This window comes from Canis lupus, chromosome 34 (assembly GCF_048164855.1).
Source record: "Canis lupus baileyi chromosome 34, mCanLup2.hap1, whole genome shotgun sequence".
NCBI classification, from domain to species: domain Eukaryota; kingdom Metazoa; phylum Chordata; class Mammalia; order Carnivora; family Canidae; genus Canis; species Canis lupus.
The window spans coordinates 27517704-27534345 of NC_132871.1; the positions used below are offsets into that span (position 1 = coordinate 27517704).

Sequence of the window (16642 nt, forward strand, 5' to 3'; positions counted from 1 at the left end):
TAATTCCTATTTTTTTCTAAATAACTCTATAATAGTTTTTATCACTAAAGAGAAAAAAATGTCCAGAAGGAACTAAAATATAACAGAGATGATTGAAAGGGAGGAAGATTGGGAAATGTATTGCTCAGGCCCTGATTTTGACCCGAGTAGGAAGAAAAATGTTGTGAAGGAAGCATGGTTGTCACTTACTGCAACATCAAAAGAAATGGAGGCACTCCAGGGGGAAAAACGTGCTTACTTTCGGGACAACCCTGAGGAAAATGATAGTCTTCATTTACCCAGTGCATTTTGTGGATTTGGTGACTACTTGCTAGTGAGATAATAGAAAATTTAAGATCAGTCTGAAAAAATTGTTGCCCCTCCAAGATCTCACACCAAAGCTTATGACTTTGTATCTTGTAAAAATAAAATTGTGGGAACCTATCAGGATTTTGATATTTATCATTTTGGGAGTGAATAGGATATAGCAGGGTGGTCTGGTAAATATTAACAGCTAAACTCCTGGATTAGTAGCATGAGTTTCTGTAAATATTCCCATCATGGCTGGTTTCAAGCTACCAGTGTGATGTCACCAAATGTGATGTTGGTAAGTTCCAGCAGCAACCATCAGCTCCTATAAGCTGGTAGGAACTGCCTTCAATACCTGTTGAGAGGCCAGGTCTCTGGGAATCAGGGGCTGGGGGTGCAATGATGAGAAAAAGTCTCCCTTTATGGAAAGGAGACAGAATGCTGAAAAGCAGATTCGTACTAAAGTGCAAAGCTCGTAGGAAACAAACTGCTTCTTGCTTTCCCCATATACTCTCCCTACAGGCTTCTCTGGTAATCAGTGAGAACCAGTTCTAGCCTGTAAGCATTATTTTTGGCATTGTTAGTTGACTGAAGCAAATGACTTACAGAAACAAAGATGCTGATAGAAATATAACCAAAAAACCTGGTGACTTAGGTTTAAAATCACAGATCTGAAATAAATTTTTTAAAAGGAAAAAAGGACTTGACAATTTACAAAAACACCCGTTTATCTCTCTGTATGAACTTTTTTTTTCTGTATGAACTTTTACACTGCCTCTATTGTCCCAAACACATTTAAAGCTTCTGATTGAGGGCGCAGACAATGAGAATTTCATGTCCCATTTAATCAGAAGTTAGATTTGCGATAAAGGAGAGTTACAAATATTTTGCTTACCAGTTCTGGGTGAAAGACTGACGCTGATTTATGTAGCCATTTTAGCCCTTTGTTTCTGTTATCGCAAGGGTGCAGCCTCAGGGCCCCAGTATCAGGGATGGGAGCTAAGCACCACTCTTCATGTTTAATAAGTCTTAGCCAGGTGTAATTAAATTGTTGAAGCTGTCAGGAAATGAACAAGGAAAAGGTCACTTCACACAGCATGTACAGGTAGGGGCTTTGCCAAACATTTGGGTTAGCAATGGTGACGGATATAGGCACTTTGATCAAATGTTTTGTACCCAAATCCTAGTATTAGCACTTTTAGTTCTGACACATGGGCATATGACTACCATATCTCATTTCATTTTTATCATTTTTAAGTTGGATAGCAATACGGTGTATCTCAGAGAGTTGAGGGAATGACTGGTAAGTGTTCCGCACACAGCAAGCCCTCAATAAATGTGAGTTGCAATAATAAGAATTATTTAGGGGACACCTGAGTGGCTCAGTGGTTAAGCATTTCCCTTTGGCTCAGGGCATGATCCTGGAATCGTGGGATTGAGTCCCACATCGGGCTTTCTGCATGGAGCCTGCTTCTCCCTCTGCCCATGTCTCTGCCTCTCTCTCTCTCTCTGTGTGTCTCATGAATAAATAAATAAAATCTTAAAAAAATGAAATAAAAATAAAAACTATTTAGTACAGTTAGTATATATCTGGAAGTGGAGGTCATTTCAGGCGTTCGGAACCCCAGACAAGCCTGGTGCTTAAGTAGGGGAACATTCAAATCATTTCATAGCCTTTAGGGCTATGAGATCCAGGTCACAGTCCTAAATTACTTTGGTGGAAATTATTATGCTTCTTTGTTTAAGCCTATCTAGATAACTGGACTCCTAGAGGCTTTGCAGGAAAGGTTAAAAATCTTTCTTAAGGCTAAAAAACGTTTCCATTATAAGAAAGGTTAAAAAACTTTCTTCTGATAGCAGAAAGAATCATCAGGTTCTGCTCTCTTAGCGTCCATAAGCATTCAATAAGAACCACTCTTGGAGAAGTTCCGTTTTGGGGAGTTGCCAATGTCTAAAATAAATTCCGATTCAGGTAATGGAACCATGTTTTCAATTTTTCTAAGTACTTTTTCCAGTTATTTACAACCTAGTACTATCTTCCTGGTCAATTTATTCTAAGTCTGTGGGTCTGCAAGAAGTTTTTTGTTTTGCACCAATGCGAACATTAAAAATACAAACACACACACACACACACACACACACACACACACACACACACAAGACTGCTGGTAAAATCTATCTAAATGCTTTTACCTAGGGAATCCTTTGTAATGTAACTGAGATGTAATTTAGGTTATCAAGTCAGTCCTTGGGTGAGACCTCTCCGCTCAAAGGGTAGTCCCTGGACCAACACCAGCATCACCTGGGGGCTAGTTGGAACTGCTGAACCTCAGCTCCACCATGAACCTATTGAATCAGAAATCTGTATTGTAACAAACTTTCCAGGTGATTTGTGTGCCCATTAAAATTTGAGAAGATGGGTCTTACGTCATAATACAGAGAAGTTATGTGGCTACTAAGAGAAGCTAGACATTACCTTTAAAATAGACATCTCAACTGGTTGAAAAATTAATAGCTTGGGGGACTTTTTAGGTAAGGTGAAGGATAAGGCTTGGTGGTTCAATCATAGGACTTTATTCCTTTCGAGCCTTTTTTGGATGAAAGTTATAAAATGGCTTGGTGTTAAGCTTCATTAATCTGCCAAAATAAGTTAACTTCCTCCAAGTTCCTTTACTTTTTACTATTCAAACGAACTGCAAGCTTAAAAGGAGCAACAGGATAAGAAGGGAGATGGAAAGTAGGGGCTGCATATTCATACCTCCACCTCCCAGCATCCCCTTGAGAGCCTCACTGGTTATCCAGACCACAACTGGGGTCTTCGGATAAAACAGTGGTTAATCAGCACAGAAAATCACTAGAAGAATGAGTCTTGAAGGATGGAATGAAATAATATTTTACTTTCATGTAATTTGCATTACTTGTGGTTTTATTTTATAACTTATGACTATTTCCTCACATATTTATTAATATGTGAGTTGTATCTTTCAAATGATTCTTGACACTTTTCTCTTCCCTCTCTGCCTTTCTTTCCTAATTAAGAAAGAGCTCCCTCAGCCTCAAGTTTACAATCCATAGCTGAATTATAGCAACAGAAGAACAAAAATGTCTTTTCAGCTTTGAATTAGAGGTAGAGAGGGGATGTGCTCAGAAATATAGGCAATATCTCCCAGTCAAAGCAAACAGGTAAGTCTGGGGAGCCTAGAATCTTATAACAAAATAATTTCTCTACCAAAGATTGATCTACAATTTTAGGAAGTTGAGGTCTACTCATGGATTGATGTTTCTGTGAGTTTTATTTAGCATCCAAAACGGTAATATCCACACAGAATGAGAATGGGTGGGGAACATATGCTGAAGAGAGTGGTACCATCACTCTGAGCTCACCTCCAGCACTGCTGAGTCTCCCCTGTTCTCTCTGGCCTTCCTTACACCCCTAACCCTTGTGTTCTGAGTCTGTCAGAGATTTGCTGAAGGGTTTTCCACCATGGATCACGGATTATGTAATTTGCATTACTCCCTCAACATGTAGGAGAGAGGGGAGGAGGGGGCTGAATCAGAATAAAATTGCTCCCTTAGATTATTTAAAAATATGCTCTGCCTGTATTTCCTTTATTTTATCTTTAGATGTAATTTTTTATTTTTCACTTTTTTTTTGTCTTTCTTATTGTAACAGTGAACATTTGTGGAGCACTAAGTGTTAAATATTGTTCTACATGCTTCATCTGTATTACATAATTTGATCCTAAAACCTGATTTTGGGGTAAGTACTGTTATAACTGGTATTTACCTAAAGGTTAAAGGATTGGCAAAGTTAACACACTTTTGAAAGTGATGAAGCCAGAACTGGGTCCCTGGTGGGTTGACTTCAGTACTCACATTTTTTCTCCCTTGGTCACCATCTTTACATTCAGTGGCAGCAGGCCCTCTTATCACCAACCTTATGATCATGCAGAAATTTATAAGTTGATTATTGTTTGTACAGCAAAAATAAATTTCTCAAGTGAGCGGTAAATGTGCCATACTCTGCACTTCTCAGGTACACCTGCATCATCTATCAACTGCGCCCATGATGAGAGAGAAAACCCAGCCCGGCGTACCTCGCTGCTCCCATCGCAGTCTTCCAAAGTGGCTGTGGTGTTTTCAATGGAAATGCATTTGCCCAAGGCCACGTTAATAAGCTAGGAAACAAAATATAAAATATGCATTAAGGGAAAACATACTTTAAAGTAGAACAAGACATTCAGAAAACACAGACTATAAAACTCTAATAAGGTTAAAAGATAGTTAAGTTGATAGCTTAGCATTACTTAGCACTGTACGATTTTATTGGTTGCTATCTCTAACAGAGACATAATGTAATCTTGCTAAAGTACAGCTTCAATCTGTCAATTTAGGCCTATGATTCAGCCACAGAGCCAACAAACAGAAGCTTTTAATTAACCCTTGCCTGGAATGCTGAATAGGGAATGAGCAAAAGGTAGCATGAAAAGTAGTTATTTTCTTGTCTCACGTTTTCCTGATGCATACTTTAAAAGTCAATGCACAGACTTGCAATTTAATCAAACCAACAGTTATGGGCTCTGTTCCCTGGCTGACCCCTTCAAGCGATTTCAGTGCCTAGGCACTGAATCATAGATAAATTGAGTCCTTCAAAGAACAGCAGATTCCGGCTGATTCCCTGTCAGAATCTTCCTAATGACTCAGGCAAGCTACAATTCATTATAGGAAAGTCATGAAAGCTAATACAGAGCCAACCTTAAAGGCACTATCTGGCAGGTCCCCAGGTTTTTAATGGATTTGCAGGGTCAAATATGGAGGCAGCTTTCTATAAGTCACCATTTAATGCAGAAAAATGTTGATTCCCTTGCCCCCTTTGACATCTTGGGCAAGGCTAACGAGATGGTGAGTTAATAGTGCAATTTAGACTTCTTAGATTTCTAGAAGAGCTGCGTAGAGTCAAGTCTACCCTCAGGAAAGCCTTCCAAGCTGGGATGTGGTAAAGTCTTTGTTGGCAGGGACACTATTTGTGCTCCTTCCTGTTCCATGGTGCCTAACACAGAGCTCTAACTCTGGGATGGTATATGATGCAGCTGCGTGGCTCAGAGCTGTAAGCCTTCATAACAGGGTGCTCAGTGGGTTGGTCCTCACTTTTACATGCGTAGCTTAGCTTGCAAGAAAGTAAGGGGCATCTTCAGGGACCAGAAAAATGCAGGAAACGAAACAAAATCAGACAATACAAAGCCCTTTAGCAAGTGGAAAAATTGCAACTACTTGTAGGCAAGGGACCAACATTGATTGTAAGGACAAGAGAAAAAATGTGGGTATGGATAAGCCAGAGAGTTGGAACGGCAGGCAGTCTTCTGTATAAAGATGGACAACTAAAGAATTAGACCCTCAACAGAATGGTGTCCTGGGAAAAACAACTTACCCAGTAGCACAGGGAGACAACAAGGAAGCTAGAGTCTCCCTTGGGAATCTGACCTTTACATGGACCTTCATTTGGGTTTGAGATGCAAGGTTACAGTACCTGCATTGGATAGGAACTGAGACCGACATAAAAATAGCACCAGGTTGTTGGTGCCTGGGTGGCTCAGGTGGTTAAACCTCTGCCTTTGGCTCAGGACATGTCTCAGGGTCCTGGGATCCGGCCCCCTGTGGGGCTCCTTGCTCAGTGGAAAGTCCTTCTCCCTCTCCCTCTGCCCTTCCCCTGCCCCCCAGCTCATGCTCTCTCTCCCTCTCTCTCCTTCAAATAAATAAATAAAATCTTAAAAAAACAAAACAAAACAAAACAAAACCAAAACTAGTACCAGGGTGATTACTTCTGGGGTGGCTGGCATGTAAAACTACTCTAGAAGGACAGAATTTCCATCAGAAATCTTTAGGCAGCCCCGGTGGCCCAGCGGTTTGGTGCCACCTTCAGCCCAGGGCATGATCCTGGGGTCCAGGGATCAAGGCCCACGTCGGGCTCCCTGTATGGAGCCTGCTTCTCCCTCTGCCTGTGTCTCTGCCTCGCTCTCTCTCTCTGCGCCTCTCATGAATAAATAAAATAAAATCTTTAAAAAAAAAAAAAAGAAATCTTCAAAGAAAGCTCTGTTCACAATGTAAAGTGACAAATATGGGAAGAGACGACCACCGCTAGTAAATGGAGCAGTCAGGACGCACAGAACAAATCAACTTCAGAGATTTAATAGACATGCATGAAAGCAGGATAATCCTGGAGATTAAAGAAAGGAAATGTGCTCCAATTGTTCTCTGGATTTTAACAGAGATAAATATAAATTTCTGTGTTTGTGGACTACTCAGAAAATATTCTATCTTCCCACGGGCTTGGAAAACTCTGGCCTCAATACAGCTGAACAGGTTGTACTGCTCCAGAACCTCACAGAACCTCCAGGACGTTAATGTTTAGCTCTCCTCTACACGAGGGAATGCAGTGGGAGTGTTTGCCAAATACATTTGGCCCTGGGATCCTATTTCTGGCAGCACAGTGTATGGGAACCCCTGGTTTAACTGTTTGCTTTGTGTTTATTTTGTACAGTCCCTTCTGCCAAGCATAGAAAAGCATGAGATGGAAGGAGAACATTTTTCTTTCCCTTGCTTCCCACTCCCCTGCTTTCTCTAAGATTTGTTTCCCTTCCTTCCAGTCAGAAATTTCTGGGGGCTTCTGGGTGGCTCAGTTGACCTGGCTTAGGCCCAGGTCATGATCTCAGGGTCCTGGGATCCAGCCCCGCATTAGGATCCCTGCTCAGCGGGGCGCCTGCTTCTCCCTCTGCCTGCTGCTCCCCCTGCCTGTGCTCTCTCTCTCAAATAAAATCTTTAAAATAAAATTTCTGGAAAAACTGCTTTTCTTCACACAGAACTGATTTATGAAGTCCTAAACAGTTGTTATTCTTTATCTCATTATGAATGGTTTTAAAAATTGATTTGTAAGGAATTGTATTTATGCCTTTATTGTAAATGATTTCAATCTTTAAAAAAAATCAGGCAGTATATAAGTTTTAAATTATCCATTTTGAATTATTTCACTTTCCAATTTAGGAGGTGGAGTTCCCCCAGTTTATCACAGAACTGCAGAACATTGAGCTATAGGCTGTTTGCTAAGCATAAAATGCAATATAAAGACTAATTATTAGTGCAGTTGTTTCATTCTTTAAATATTTTTGGTTCAATATGATACGATATGTTCTTATAAAAAGAAAAGAAAACAAAAACCTTACACTGGATTTAAATTCCTAAATAGGTTGAAAGAAAGGAAAATGAGGAGCAACTAACAAAATGTTGTAGTTTATTTTCTCGGGACTTTTCAAAATTGTCTGTCTAAAATAATGGTCTAGTTAATCTTAGTCTGAAGTGTCTGAAAACGATCTTTTTTTTTTTTTTTTAAATGGTAATAATGCTCCCTACTGGTTATTTCAGAAGAGAGCAAACAGCATCTTTGGTTATAATTTATCTAAGGAAGGCAACAAATAGAATTTTAAAAAATAATTTAAAAATCTTTTTTTGCATTTTAATATATTCTAGTTCAGTCATCAGCAGAAGGCTGTTACAGGACAGCGCTACAAAAATTTCATGGGAACTCATACAAATTAGCCTCACAGAGGATACAAAAGGTAGGTTTTTAGTTCCCTCTGGTGGTTAGAGTTCAGTAATGCTCTTGCTGACATTTGTTAGGGCAGGAAAAAAAATTACTATGGTGAGAATTTCTTTTCTTACTCAGGGGTTAGAATTAAAAAAAAAAAGTGAGTTCGTTCTATAGACACATTATCTGAACAGTGCATAAATCCAGGGTGTTCTTCCTAATGAGTTACCTAGAACAAGATACCAGGTTGAAACACCAGAAATAGCTGCTACTTATTTCGACCTATAAAAAACAACAATTTTATACAACATTATGTTATATACAAACAGGTCACTTATACTAATTTTTCAGTTGAATTTTTGTGTTTCATCTCTTTTACACTCTTCCAGAATCTCCCCTATACTATTAGGGAGAAAGGCTCTACTAAGTCCTTGTCATCAGGAAATTTCCTAGGCAGACAGTGATTGGTTCATACAATTCATTTTCTAGGGAGAACTGAACAAACATGGCCTCAAATGGCAGGCTTACTGAGGTCAAGTCTGAGAATCTCTTTCATGAAGAAAAAGGAAACTGAAAGAAAATGAAATAATGCCAGGAATATTTATAAATAAAAAATAAATGAGAAAACAATAAAAGATATTAAAAATATTCATGACTAGGGAAGCACTCTAGGTCAAGGCTTGACTAATCCCTTCTAAACCCATTCTAAGGTAAATATCTTCATGACTTGCCATCCTCTTCAAATGAAGCCTGTCTCCTAGAATGGGTTTGAAATGACTTTTAACCAAGTTCTCTGCTTTCTTGCTTTAGTTCTTAGCTTTCTACTCTGTCCAACCTGTTGAGCTTGGTTTCATCCCTTTTGGTACATTATATTGTGCCTCGAATTTCCTCTGTCATTGTCTGATGCTTTCTTTTATTTTTAACCCATGTTTGAGATCTGTAAAAATCTAATTAAATCATGTTATCTCATTGCTTAATGTTACTCAATAACTTCCTGTTACATCAGTAGAGGGAAGGGAGGGAAGAAAGAAAAAAAGAAAAAGAAAGAAAGAAAGAAAGAAAGGAAGGAAGGAAGGAAGGAAGGAAGGAAGGAAGGAAGGAAGGAAGGAAAGAGGGGAGGGAGGAAGAGAGGAAGGGAGGAAGGGAGGAAGGGAGGAAGGAAGGACGGACTATCGATCCTTACTCTGCCCACAAGGACCTATGTGACATGACTCTTCCTCCCTCCTCCTCCTCATCTGGTGTCATTCTTCTCTCCTTCACACCCTAACAATATTCATCTTCTTGAGTGCCTGGACGGTCCTCTATCTCAGAGTTTTTGCACAAAGGGAGTCCTCTGCCTAAGACTCTCTCCTTTAGAGCTTGGGTGACACTTGTCTTTCAGATCTAGGCTTCAGTATCGTCTCAGAGTTGAATACTCTAGCTTAGAAGGATTCATCACCTGTGACCGCTTCCCAAGTGAGAGCTATCCTATTTTTTTACTTAAATGTTACATAGTTGTATATTATTTTCTCCACTCAACTTTAAGCTCCATAAATAGGAATCAAGTCTGCTTTATACAGCACCCTATAATCCAGTTCTGAAATGCTGTCTGGTTTATTGATACCAGTAGGTATTTGATGAAGTCATCAATGAACATGGCTGCCTAAAAGGCTCCCTCAAGTCCACCTGTATCTAACTCTTAACCATGCTCGGTGCCATCTGCACTCATACTTGGTATTTACATATAATGTAATCTTTCATTCTTTTCCACATATTTTCAAGAGTTTTACAAATTTATTTTTATGGAGTCAGGATTTAGAGTGCTGCTTGAACTTACCACACCATTAGCCCTCACAATGGGGGCCTTCAAATCAGGAAAAACATTCTCCAAGTACCATTTGAAACTTTTGCACTTTAGTTTCTTTCGAAGTTCCCGTTGTTCAGTGAGGTTTCCGACATCCAACCCTTGGTCTATGAGGTGGTCCCCATGGCCATAGAATAGCTCCTTGTACTCATCAAGCCAGACCTCAGCAACCCGCACCAGGTTCCGCTCTACTGTCTTCATCCGGTCTTTGGGGAAGGAGTATGGATTGTCATTTCTGAATATGTGGCCCACTCGGGAGCAGGGAATGATCTCAATTTCACCACCACACATCCACACCTGGAACAGTTTGATAAAAAACAGTAATTATCAAATGATGTACACAAATCACGGGCAGTTAACACTGACAAGGAACCACCTGGTGACCACTGCCTCCTCCCCCCAGTTTGAAGTAGTACTCTCAACTTCTCAAATCTTTATCAATAGTTTCAAATTGAACTCAACAGGTTTATTTAGTTTTTTACATGGCTGTGGACCATGTTAGGATTTGTAAAATATATTTTTTTCTTCCTTACTCTGCAGTGTACATGTTTTTATTTTATAAAGAAATTCTCACTGACTCCCAAAGTATAAAATATGACCTCCTGTTTCAGTTGGATCAGGGAAAGGAGTATATATTTCCATTTTTTCAACTTTCCCTTCTCACATCTTGGGATGATCCGTATGATTTATGGAATACAAACTGAAAATGAGCTCAAAGTAATACTCCTGTTACTATATACTACCCCACTCCTCAAGAAAGCAGTTGTCTTTTGGATTCTCTTCACTCTGACTGCTGCCAGGGTTTTCTTAGCTGTTGATCAATAACTATAAATACCCAGAACTGTCTGAGATGACCAAAGTTGCTGCACCATTGCCTGTTGATGGCCTGCTCTAAAGGTACTATTCTTACTTCTGTTACTTGTGCTGTCTACGGTGACCCATTACTGAATGATTTCATTACTTCTGATATACTAGAAAAACGTTCCTGGAGATATTTTGTATGAAGTATGAATCCCACAGCACTTATACAGGATAGTGGACAATTATTTCCCCTATAGCCACATGTAGAAACAGTGTCATAAAATTTTAGGGAATTCTAATAAATTTTATGAGAGCTATTGATTCTTCCAAATTTAATCTGGGATATTAAAACATTAATCCAGAGGCCCTAAAATTTCTGTGAAATTTGCTCCCGGAGGCAGTCCCATATCTGATTATATTAGTAAAATGAAACCAAATGATAAACTCTTAACTGTAGAGAGAATTTGAGGACCACTTGGTAATACCTTGAATGAGAGCTCCATATTTTCTCCACCCCAGACATCAAGTCCAGGGTCATATGTTCCAAGTTCAAAAAAGTAATTTTTATCAATAGAAAATAATCCACCTGCCATGACGGGGCACCTACAAAAAGAAATGTTTATTTTTTTAAACTTTCATGTCATGGGAATTCAACTTTCAGAGTGGGTCCCCTGTGCAGTTGTGATGGAGTTAAGAGACATTTCAAAATAGCTATCATGTGTGGGGAGGTCTTGGAAAGGGGTCATAAATAGCACTGAAGTCATCAGTCCCCTGGTTCATGGTGGCAGAGCTTGATTAGGGTCAGTAAAGGAGGGGCCTGGAAGTAGGATTCTTATTTGCCCTTTACTCTCTGACACAAACTCTCCAGATATATTATTTTTAAACTCGTATTTAATAGTGCTACGGGAGTACCAGGCACTGTGTAAATATTATAAACAGCTCAGACTTTACAAAATCCTGTGGGTATGTACCATTAAGAAACTGAAGCACAGAAATGGTTAGAAACTTTCCCAAAGTCACAGATTAGTATGATATCCATCAGGGGTTCAGTTGAGGTGGTCCAATTTCACTCGAGGATCTCTCACTCCCCTAGACGCCTCAACTACAGACAGACTTTAGGACAGCTTATTATGTGGTAAACATTTTGTAAAGCATGATATGTAATCAGATTTAATTCTTAGATAACAGAAGTAGCTCCTTCTATTAGTCTTAATGGGAAAATGAAGAAACAGATCCAAAGAGGTTAAGTAACTTTCTAAAGCTCACATCATTAGGAAGTAATGGAGTTGAGATTTATTTATATATTTATATTTATTAAAAGACTATTTATTTATTCATGAGAGACACAGAAAGAGAGGCAGAGACACAGGCAGAAAGAGAAGCAAGCTCCCTACAGGGAGTCCTCAGAATCTCAGGATTCTGAAATCAGGAGTTGAACCTAAGGCAGACATTCAACCACTAAGCCACCAGCCAACCATAGAGTTGAGATCTAAATCCAAAGAGTCTGACCCCAGAGCCTCCATGACTGTTATAGAGTATGGGGGATAGGAACTACACTTGCATCAGCAGCTAGCCAAGACAATCAGCAGCTATACTTGAGTCACTTTCCATGGTGGTTACCATTGAGCCAGGCGAAAGAGGTTTGTGTGGAGAGCCTGTCTTGTGTTTAGGGTATAAAGCAATCTCAAGGGTAGCTAACTCCTGCCCCACACCTACTTCCCTTCTCCCACCATTTAAACACATATGCCGTCTGAATGCCAAATGTCTTTTCTAGTCCATCCAGATGCAGTCTGGAATGTCATGCGGAATATAATCTAAACTCAATCATTGCACTGACCCTCAAAATGGGAGTCTGAAAAAAAGACAAAGAGGTTCTCCAGGTGTGGGATCAGAGCAAGCGTGTTAAATTCAGGCAGATACCGGTTTGAATTCCAATTTGTTATTTTACAAGCTGTATATCCCTGGGTAGATTAACTCTTTTAGGCTCAATTTCCTCATCTCTACTATCGGAATATTATACCACCTCTCTCCTAGGGTTACAGAGAGGGTTAAATGCATAGTGCTAAATAAATGATAGCATTCCTACCTGACTTGCTAGGAATATCAATTCTGGAGCCACCACACCTAGCAAGCGATAAGGCGTGCTTTATTGAGGGTTAAGTTCTGAGAAAATGCTACAGTGCATAGTCTGGGCTGGGGCTTTCTCTTAGCACTTGTCTGCTCAAGTTCTCTCTCCCACTGGGAAGGCTTTGGGACTCCTGTTGCTCTGCCTGAGGCTGGCTGTGTGCTTGTCCTGCAGGTCTAGACTGGGAGAAGTGTTCAGAAGCCCCCACCTTGGCTTTAGGTCTAAGCTGTGTTCTTCAATTCAGCTTCTCCAGCAATATATCCCCACTTTTAATTCGTATCCGCCTTCTGTGTCTATTTCTCAGTTCATTCATAGAATTTGGCACCCCTCCCATGGAAGGGGTAGGATTAGAATTGAAAAGAAAATCCTAACAGTAGCTATTATTACAATATTTTTATTACTATTATTTACTCTTCTAATTTTTACTCATGTTGGCTTTAACGTTATGTGTGTTTATATAACATTTATGCAGCATATTCAATTAGTTTCTATTTCTTAGGTTGTAAATCCCAGAGAGCAGGAATAGTATTAGTGAATTTCTCTGGGTTTGGGGCTGAATAAAGTGCAATTAACCATTTAAAAATGAGTTTTGGTAGTGGAAAAGTAATATCTTAGGAAAACTTTGCTTGCTTTTGATCAACTATTGGTTAAAGCTATAATTCTTGATGGTCTACAGAATGACAGGAAATATCTGATTTGTGGAATTGCTTCCTACAGCTTTATCAAAAGATCCACGATTGCTCTCTAATCTTGAATTTCATACACTTACCTTATTATATCTGTTTCTTTAATTCTGTTTTTTGCAACAACGTCTGGAGGAATTGTTCTCCAACCAAAGTTCATGGGCCACACAAAGATGCCTCTTTGAAAGTTGTCCACTGTCATGTAACTAATCCAGGACAAAAACAAAAGTGCTACCTGAGATGATCATTCACAGATACTTAATCAACCCGATATCATGTCTTGTTCAAATAAATGACATAAAGTGTTTATACAAATGTTTGTAGATTATCACAAACTTTTTTTTTATCACAAACTTTTTAATGACATTTCAAGCAACTTTATGAGTACAACTTGCATTAGTGACTAATTGGCTGGATTGCTAGTTTTTAACTTATACTTTTCTTTTAATAATGTTCTGACAGTTTTTGAGGGAAAAAAAAAACAATTTAGGACCATATGTATATTTCCCATAAAAAGATGAGCTAATCTTAAGGAAGATAAATATTTTCTGGGTTTAGGCACAGCTGAATAGAAAGAGGAAAGAACTGGATAATGAGTGTTATGATTTATTGGTATTAAGAGTTAAGAATTTTGATGATCAAATAAACTATTTGATTGACCTCTGATCCCAAGATATCTATTATATGTTTTCATTTATTTAAATGGATAAACTGTGGATTTCTTAGATTTGCAAAAATCTGCATATAGGAATATGACCAGTATTTTCTAATGCTGTTAAAGACTCACTTATAAGTATCTTGTAGAATATGACAGTATTACCTCATATCCTTATCATTGATGACTTCAATTACTGGACAGGCTACTTTCTTTCTACTTAAATAAACTCTTTCCAGAAGAGGTTCCAACCAACCAACGTTACATTCCACGTGAGAATCTAAGAATGTCAACACATCACCTAGAGAGCCAGAAAAAAAAAAATTATTTGAAAATGCTATATATATACTGAGTGTGTGTGCTTCATGGTCAAAGGTCTTGGGAATTGTTCCAGAAGGATGATTATAAGGGCAGTAGTCTTCTCATTGAGTTCCTGGTCCCTATAATTTCATTTTATAATGAAATAAAATCAATTTTGTTTCTAGAAGTCCTGTGGGGCAAGCATCATCTTTGTTTGTGGAAAGACTGATAAGCGATATAGGATGAATGGATAGCCAAGACGTTAAAGGGAATCTGTAGTAGTAAAGGTGGCTGCCCTGTCTCCTCAAGGAGAGTGCATCTCATTGACCTGGGGTGGGGCTGTGTGGGCCAGGCAGTTTGATATTCCAAGACAGTCTTGGGAATGATGAAGATGAGAAATCATTCTGTATAACGGGGGGTGGGAGGGGACAAATAAAAGAGGAAGAATCAGCAAGCCTAAAAGGTAGTGTAAAAAAGATTCCTGGGATGGATGAGGGAGAATAGGGAATAGTTTAATGAATAAAGATCTTTAGTTTTGCAAGATGAGAAGCATTCTGGAGATTGGTTGAACAACTGTGTGAACATACTTCAGAGTACTGGACTGTGTACTGAAGAAATAATTAAGATGGTAAATTTTATGTTGTGTATTTTACCACAATAAAAATAAAAGATCTGCAAGAGAAAAAGAAACTTGGAGGCCAAAAAATATTTATTAAAAATTATTTTTTCTGTTAGTTTCTGGAAGTAACACTTTCTTCCCAATAAAAATCTCAGTAGGTTCTACATTGTTCCAAATGATTTTATACAAATGGAGTGTGTGTGTGTGTGTGTGTGTGTGTGTGTGTGCTTGTAAGATTAATAATAACCCAAGGAATCTGGGTTATGGCCAAAATCCTATTGGGCCCAACCATAGGCAAATTGCAAAGGCTTTCCCTGACAGGTCGTCATGGCGGAAGGCTGCCCTTTCACACCAGACATGGTCTGCAGCCAGTGTACCACAGCCTCTGAAGGGAGTTGCAGGCAAGAGCTCAGCCCCCCTCCCCCCGCCGCCAGTGGACATGCTCTCAGCATAGCTTCATTCCTAGCTCAGGTTCCTCCATTAGGAGGCCTCCTCCAGGCCAAGACCTCGGTCTCACCTTATGGGAAGTGGGTAGGTCTCCAAGACATTTTCCTCACCATAGCTCTCACCTGTAAACCAGGAGGAGCCTTTTGTTCTGGGCTCCTTAGGCAGTGAGATGATCCTCACATCTGCCCAATCCACTAGCCCATTTCTCAACAAGGAAAAATGGAACAATCAGGGAGTCAGCACTTTCTTCTATTTCAATTCTTACTTATTTTTCTTACTCATATTATTAGAGGAAATGATTAAAGACTTGAACGTTACTTTCATTTTGGCTTATTGTCTGAATCGACCACTCTGACAATGGGTTTCTCCCCTCAGCTCTTGACAAACCTGTAACATCAATTACCTTCTATTGAGTGCTTACTCTGTGCCAGACACTGTTCTAAGCATTCTGTGTGGTTGTCTTGTTCAACCCACACAACAAACCTGAAGTATAAGTCTGAGTTTTATTCCCATATAAGAGAAACAAAGAACTTAAGCAACTTTTTCAAGTTGGTCCAGCTAAGTGGCAGACTGATAGTAGAAAACGCAGTTTATTCCATTGCCTTAAAAAAAAAAAAAAGAATAAAAAGAAAAGAAAAAAAAAAAGGAAAGAAGAAATGGTTAGAAAGAGGCAAGGCTTTGAGAATGGGAAGGCTTAGAGTAAAAGCAGAAGACAGCAGGAGTCAAAGGACAAGGTAAAGTTATGTACCTGGGTGACAGATCATTATCCACTAGAAACTGAACTTCCTCTTAATTAATGGTTCAGTATATTATTGATTCAACAATCGACAATGGAACTTTTGCATGAGAGTGAAGAAACTGACCTTAGCCAACGTCTTGGTGAGGAATGTTCTTGTGAAGTCTCTAGGCAGAACCAGGCTGTGCTAGACTGAAGCCCCATCACTCACTTATTCCCAACTCTTGGAAAACAGTGGTTACAATTCCTGATCATGCTAGTGAAGTCCTATTTTCAGAGATCATGGCTTGTTTGATAATGAAAGGTCATTACCTCCAAAAGGTGTCCTTTTGCCCAGCCTGCTCCCTGTGTGGTAAGATTCACAGGGATTATGTGGGTATGTAGGATACTTAAGCATGGCCTGCTAAGGTCCCACTTGGCTAGTGAATAGCATGTACAGAAGACAACCTCCTTTTTCTCACTACTTCCACTGCTGGTCCATTCAACCAAAGAGCAATCTCTACTGGACCACCTCTCCATATCCCTAGAGTAAGCTTATAGGGTCAAAGGGGCCTCAGTTGACTTTC

At 39.3% G+C, this 16642-nt stretch overlaps 1 protein-coding gene across 1 annotated transcript in view; it reads right to left on the reverse strand.

The window, feature by feature from the left end:
• The window catches only part of GALNT5 (polypeptide N-acetylgalactosaminyltransferase 5), a 46808-nt gene that overhangs the window by 7857 nt on the left and 22309 nt on the right, over window positions 1-16642 (reverse strand). Inside the window, exons 4-9 of the mRNA XM_072810852.1 lie at window positions 14140-14275; window positions 13406-13525; window positions 10997-11114; window positions 9684-10007; window positions 4386-4466; window positions 1184-1345 (exon numbers count right to left, since the gene is read on the reverse strand). Coding sequence (XP_072666953.1) covers window positions 1184-1345; window positions 4386-4466; window positions 9684-10007; window positions 10997-11114; window positions 13406-13525; window positions 14140-14275 — 941 coding nt within the window. The remainder of the gene's footprint in view (window positions 1-1183; window positions 1346-4385; window positions 4467-9683; window positions 10008-10996; window positions 11115-13405; window positions 13526-14139; window positions 14276-16642) is intronic.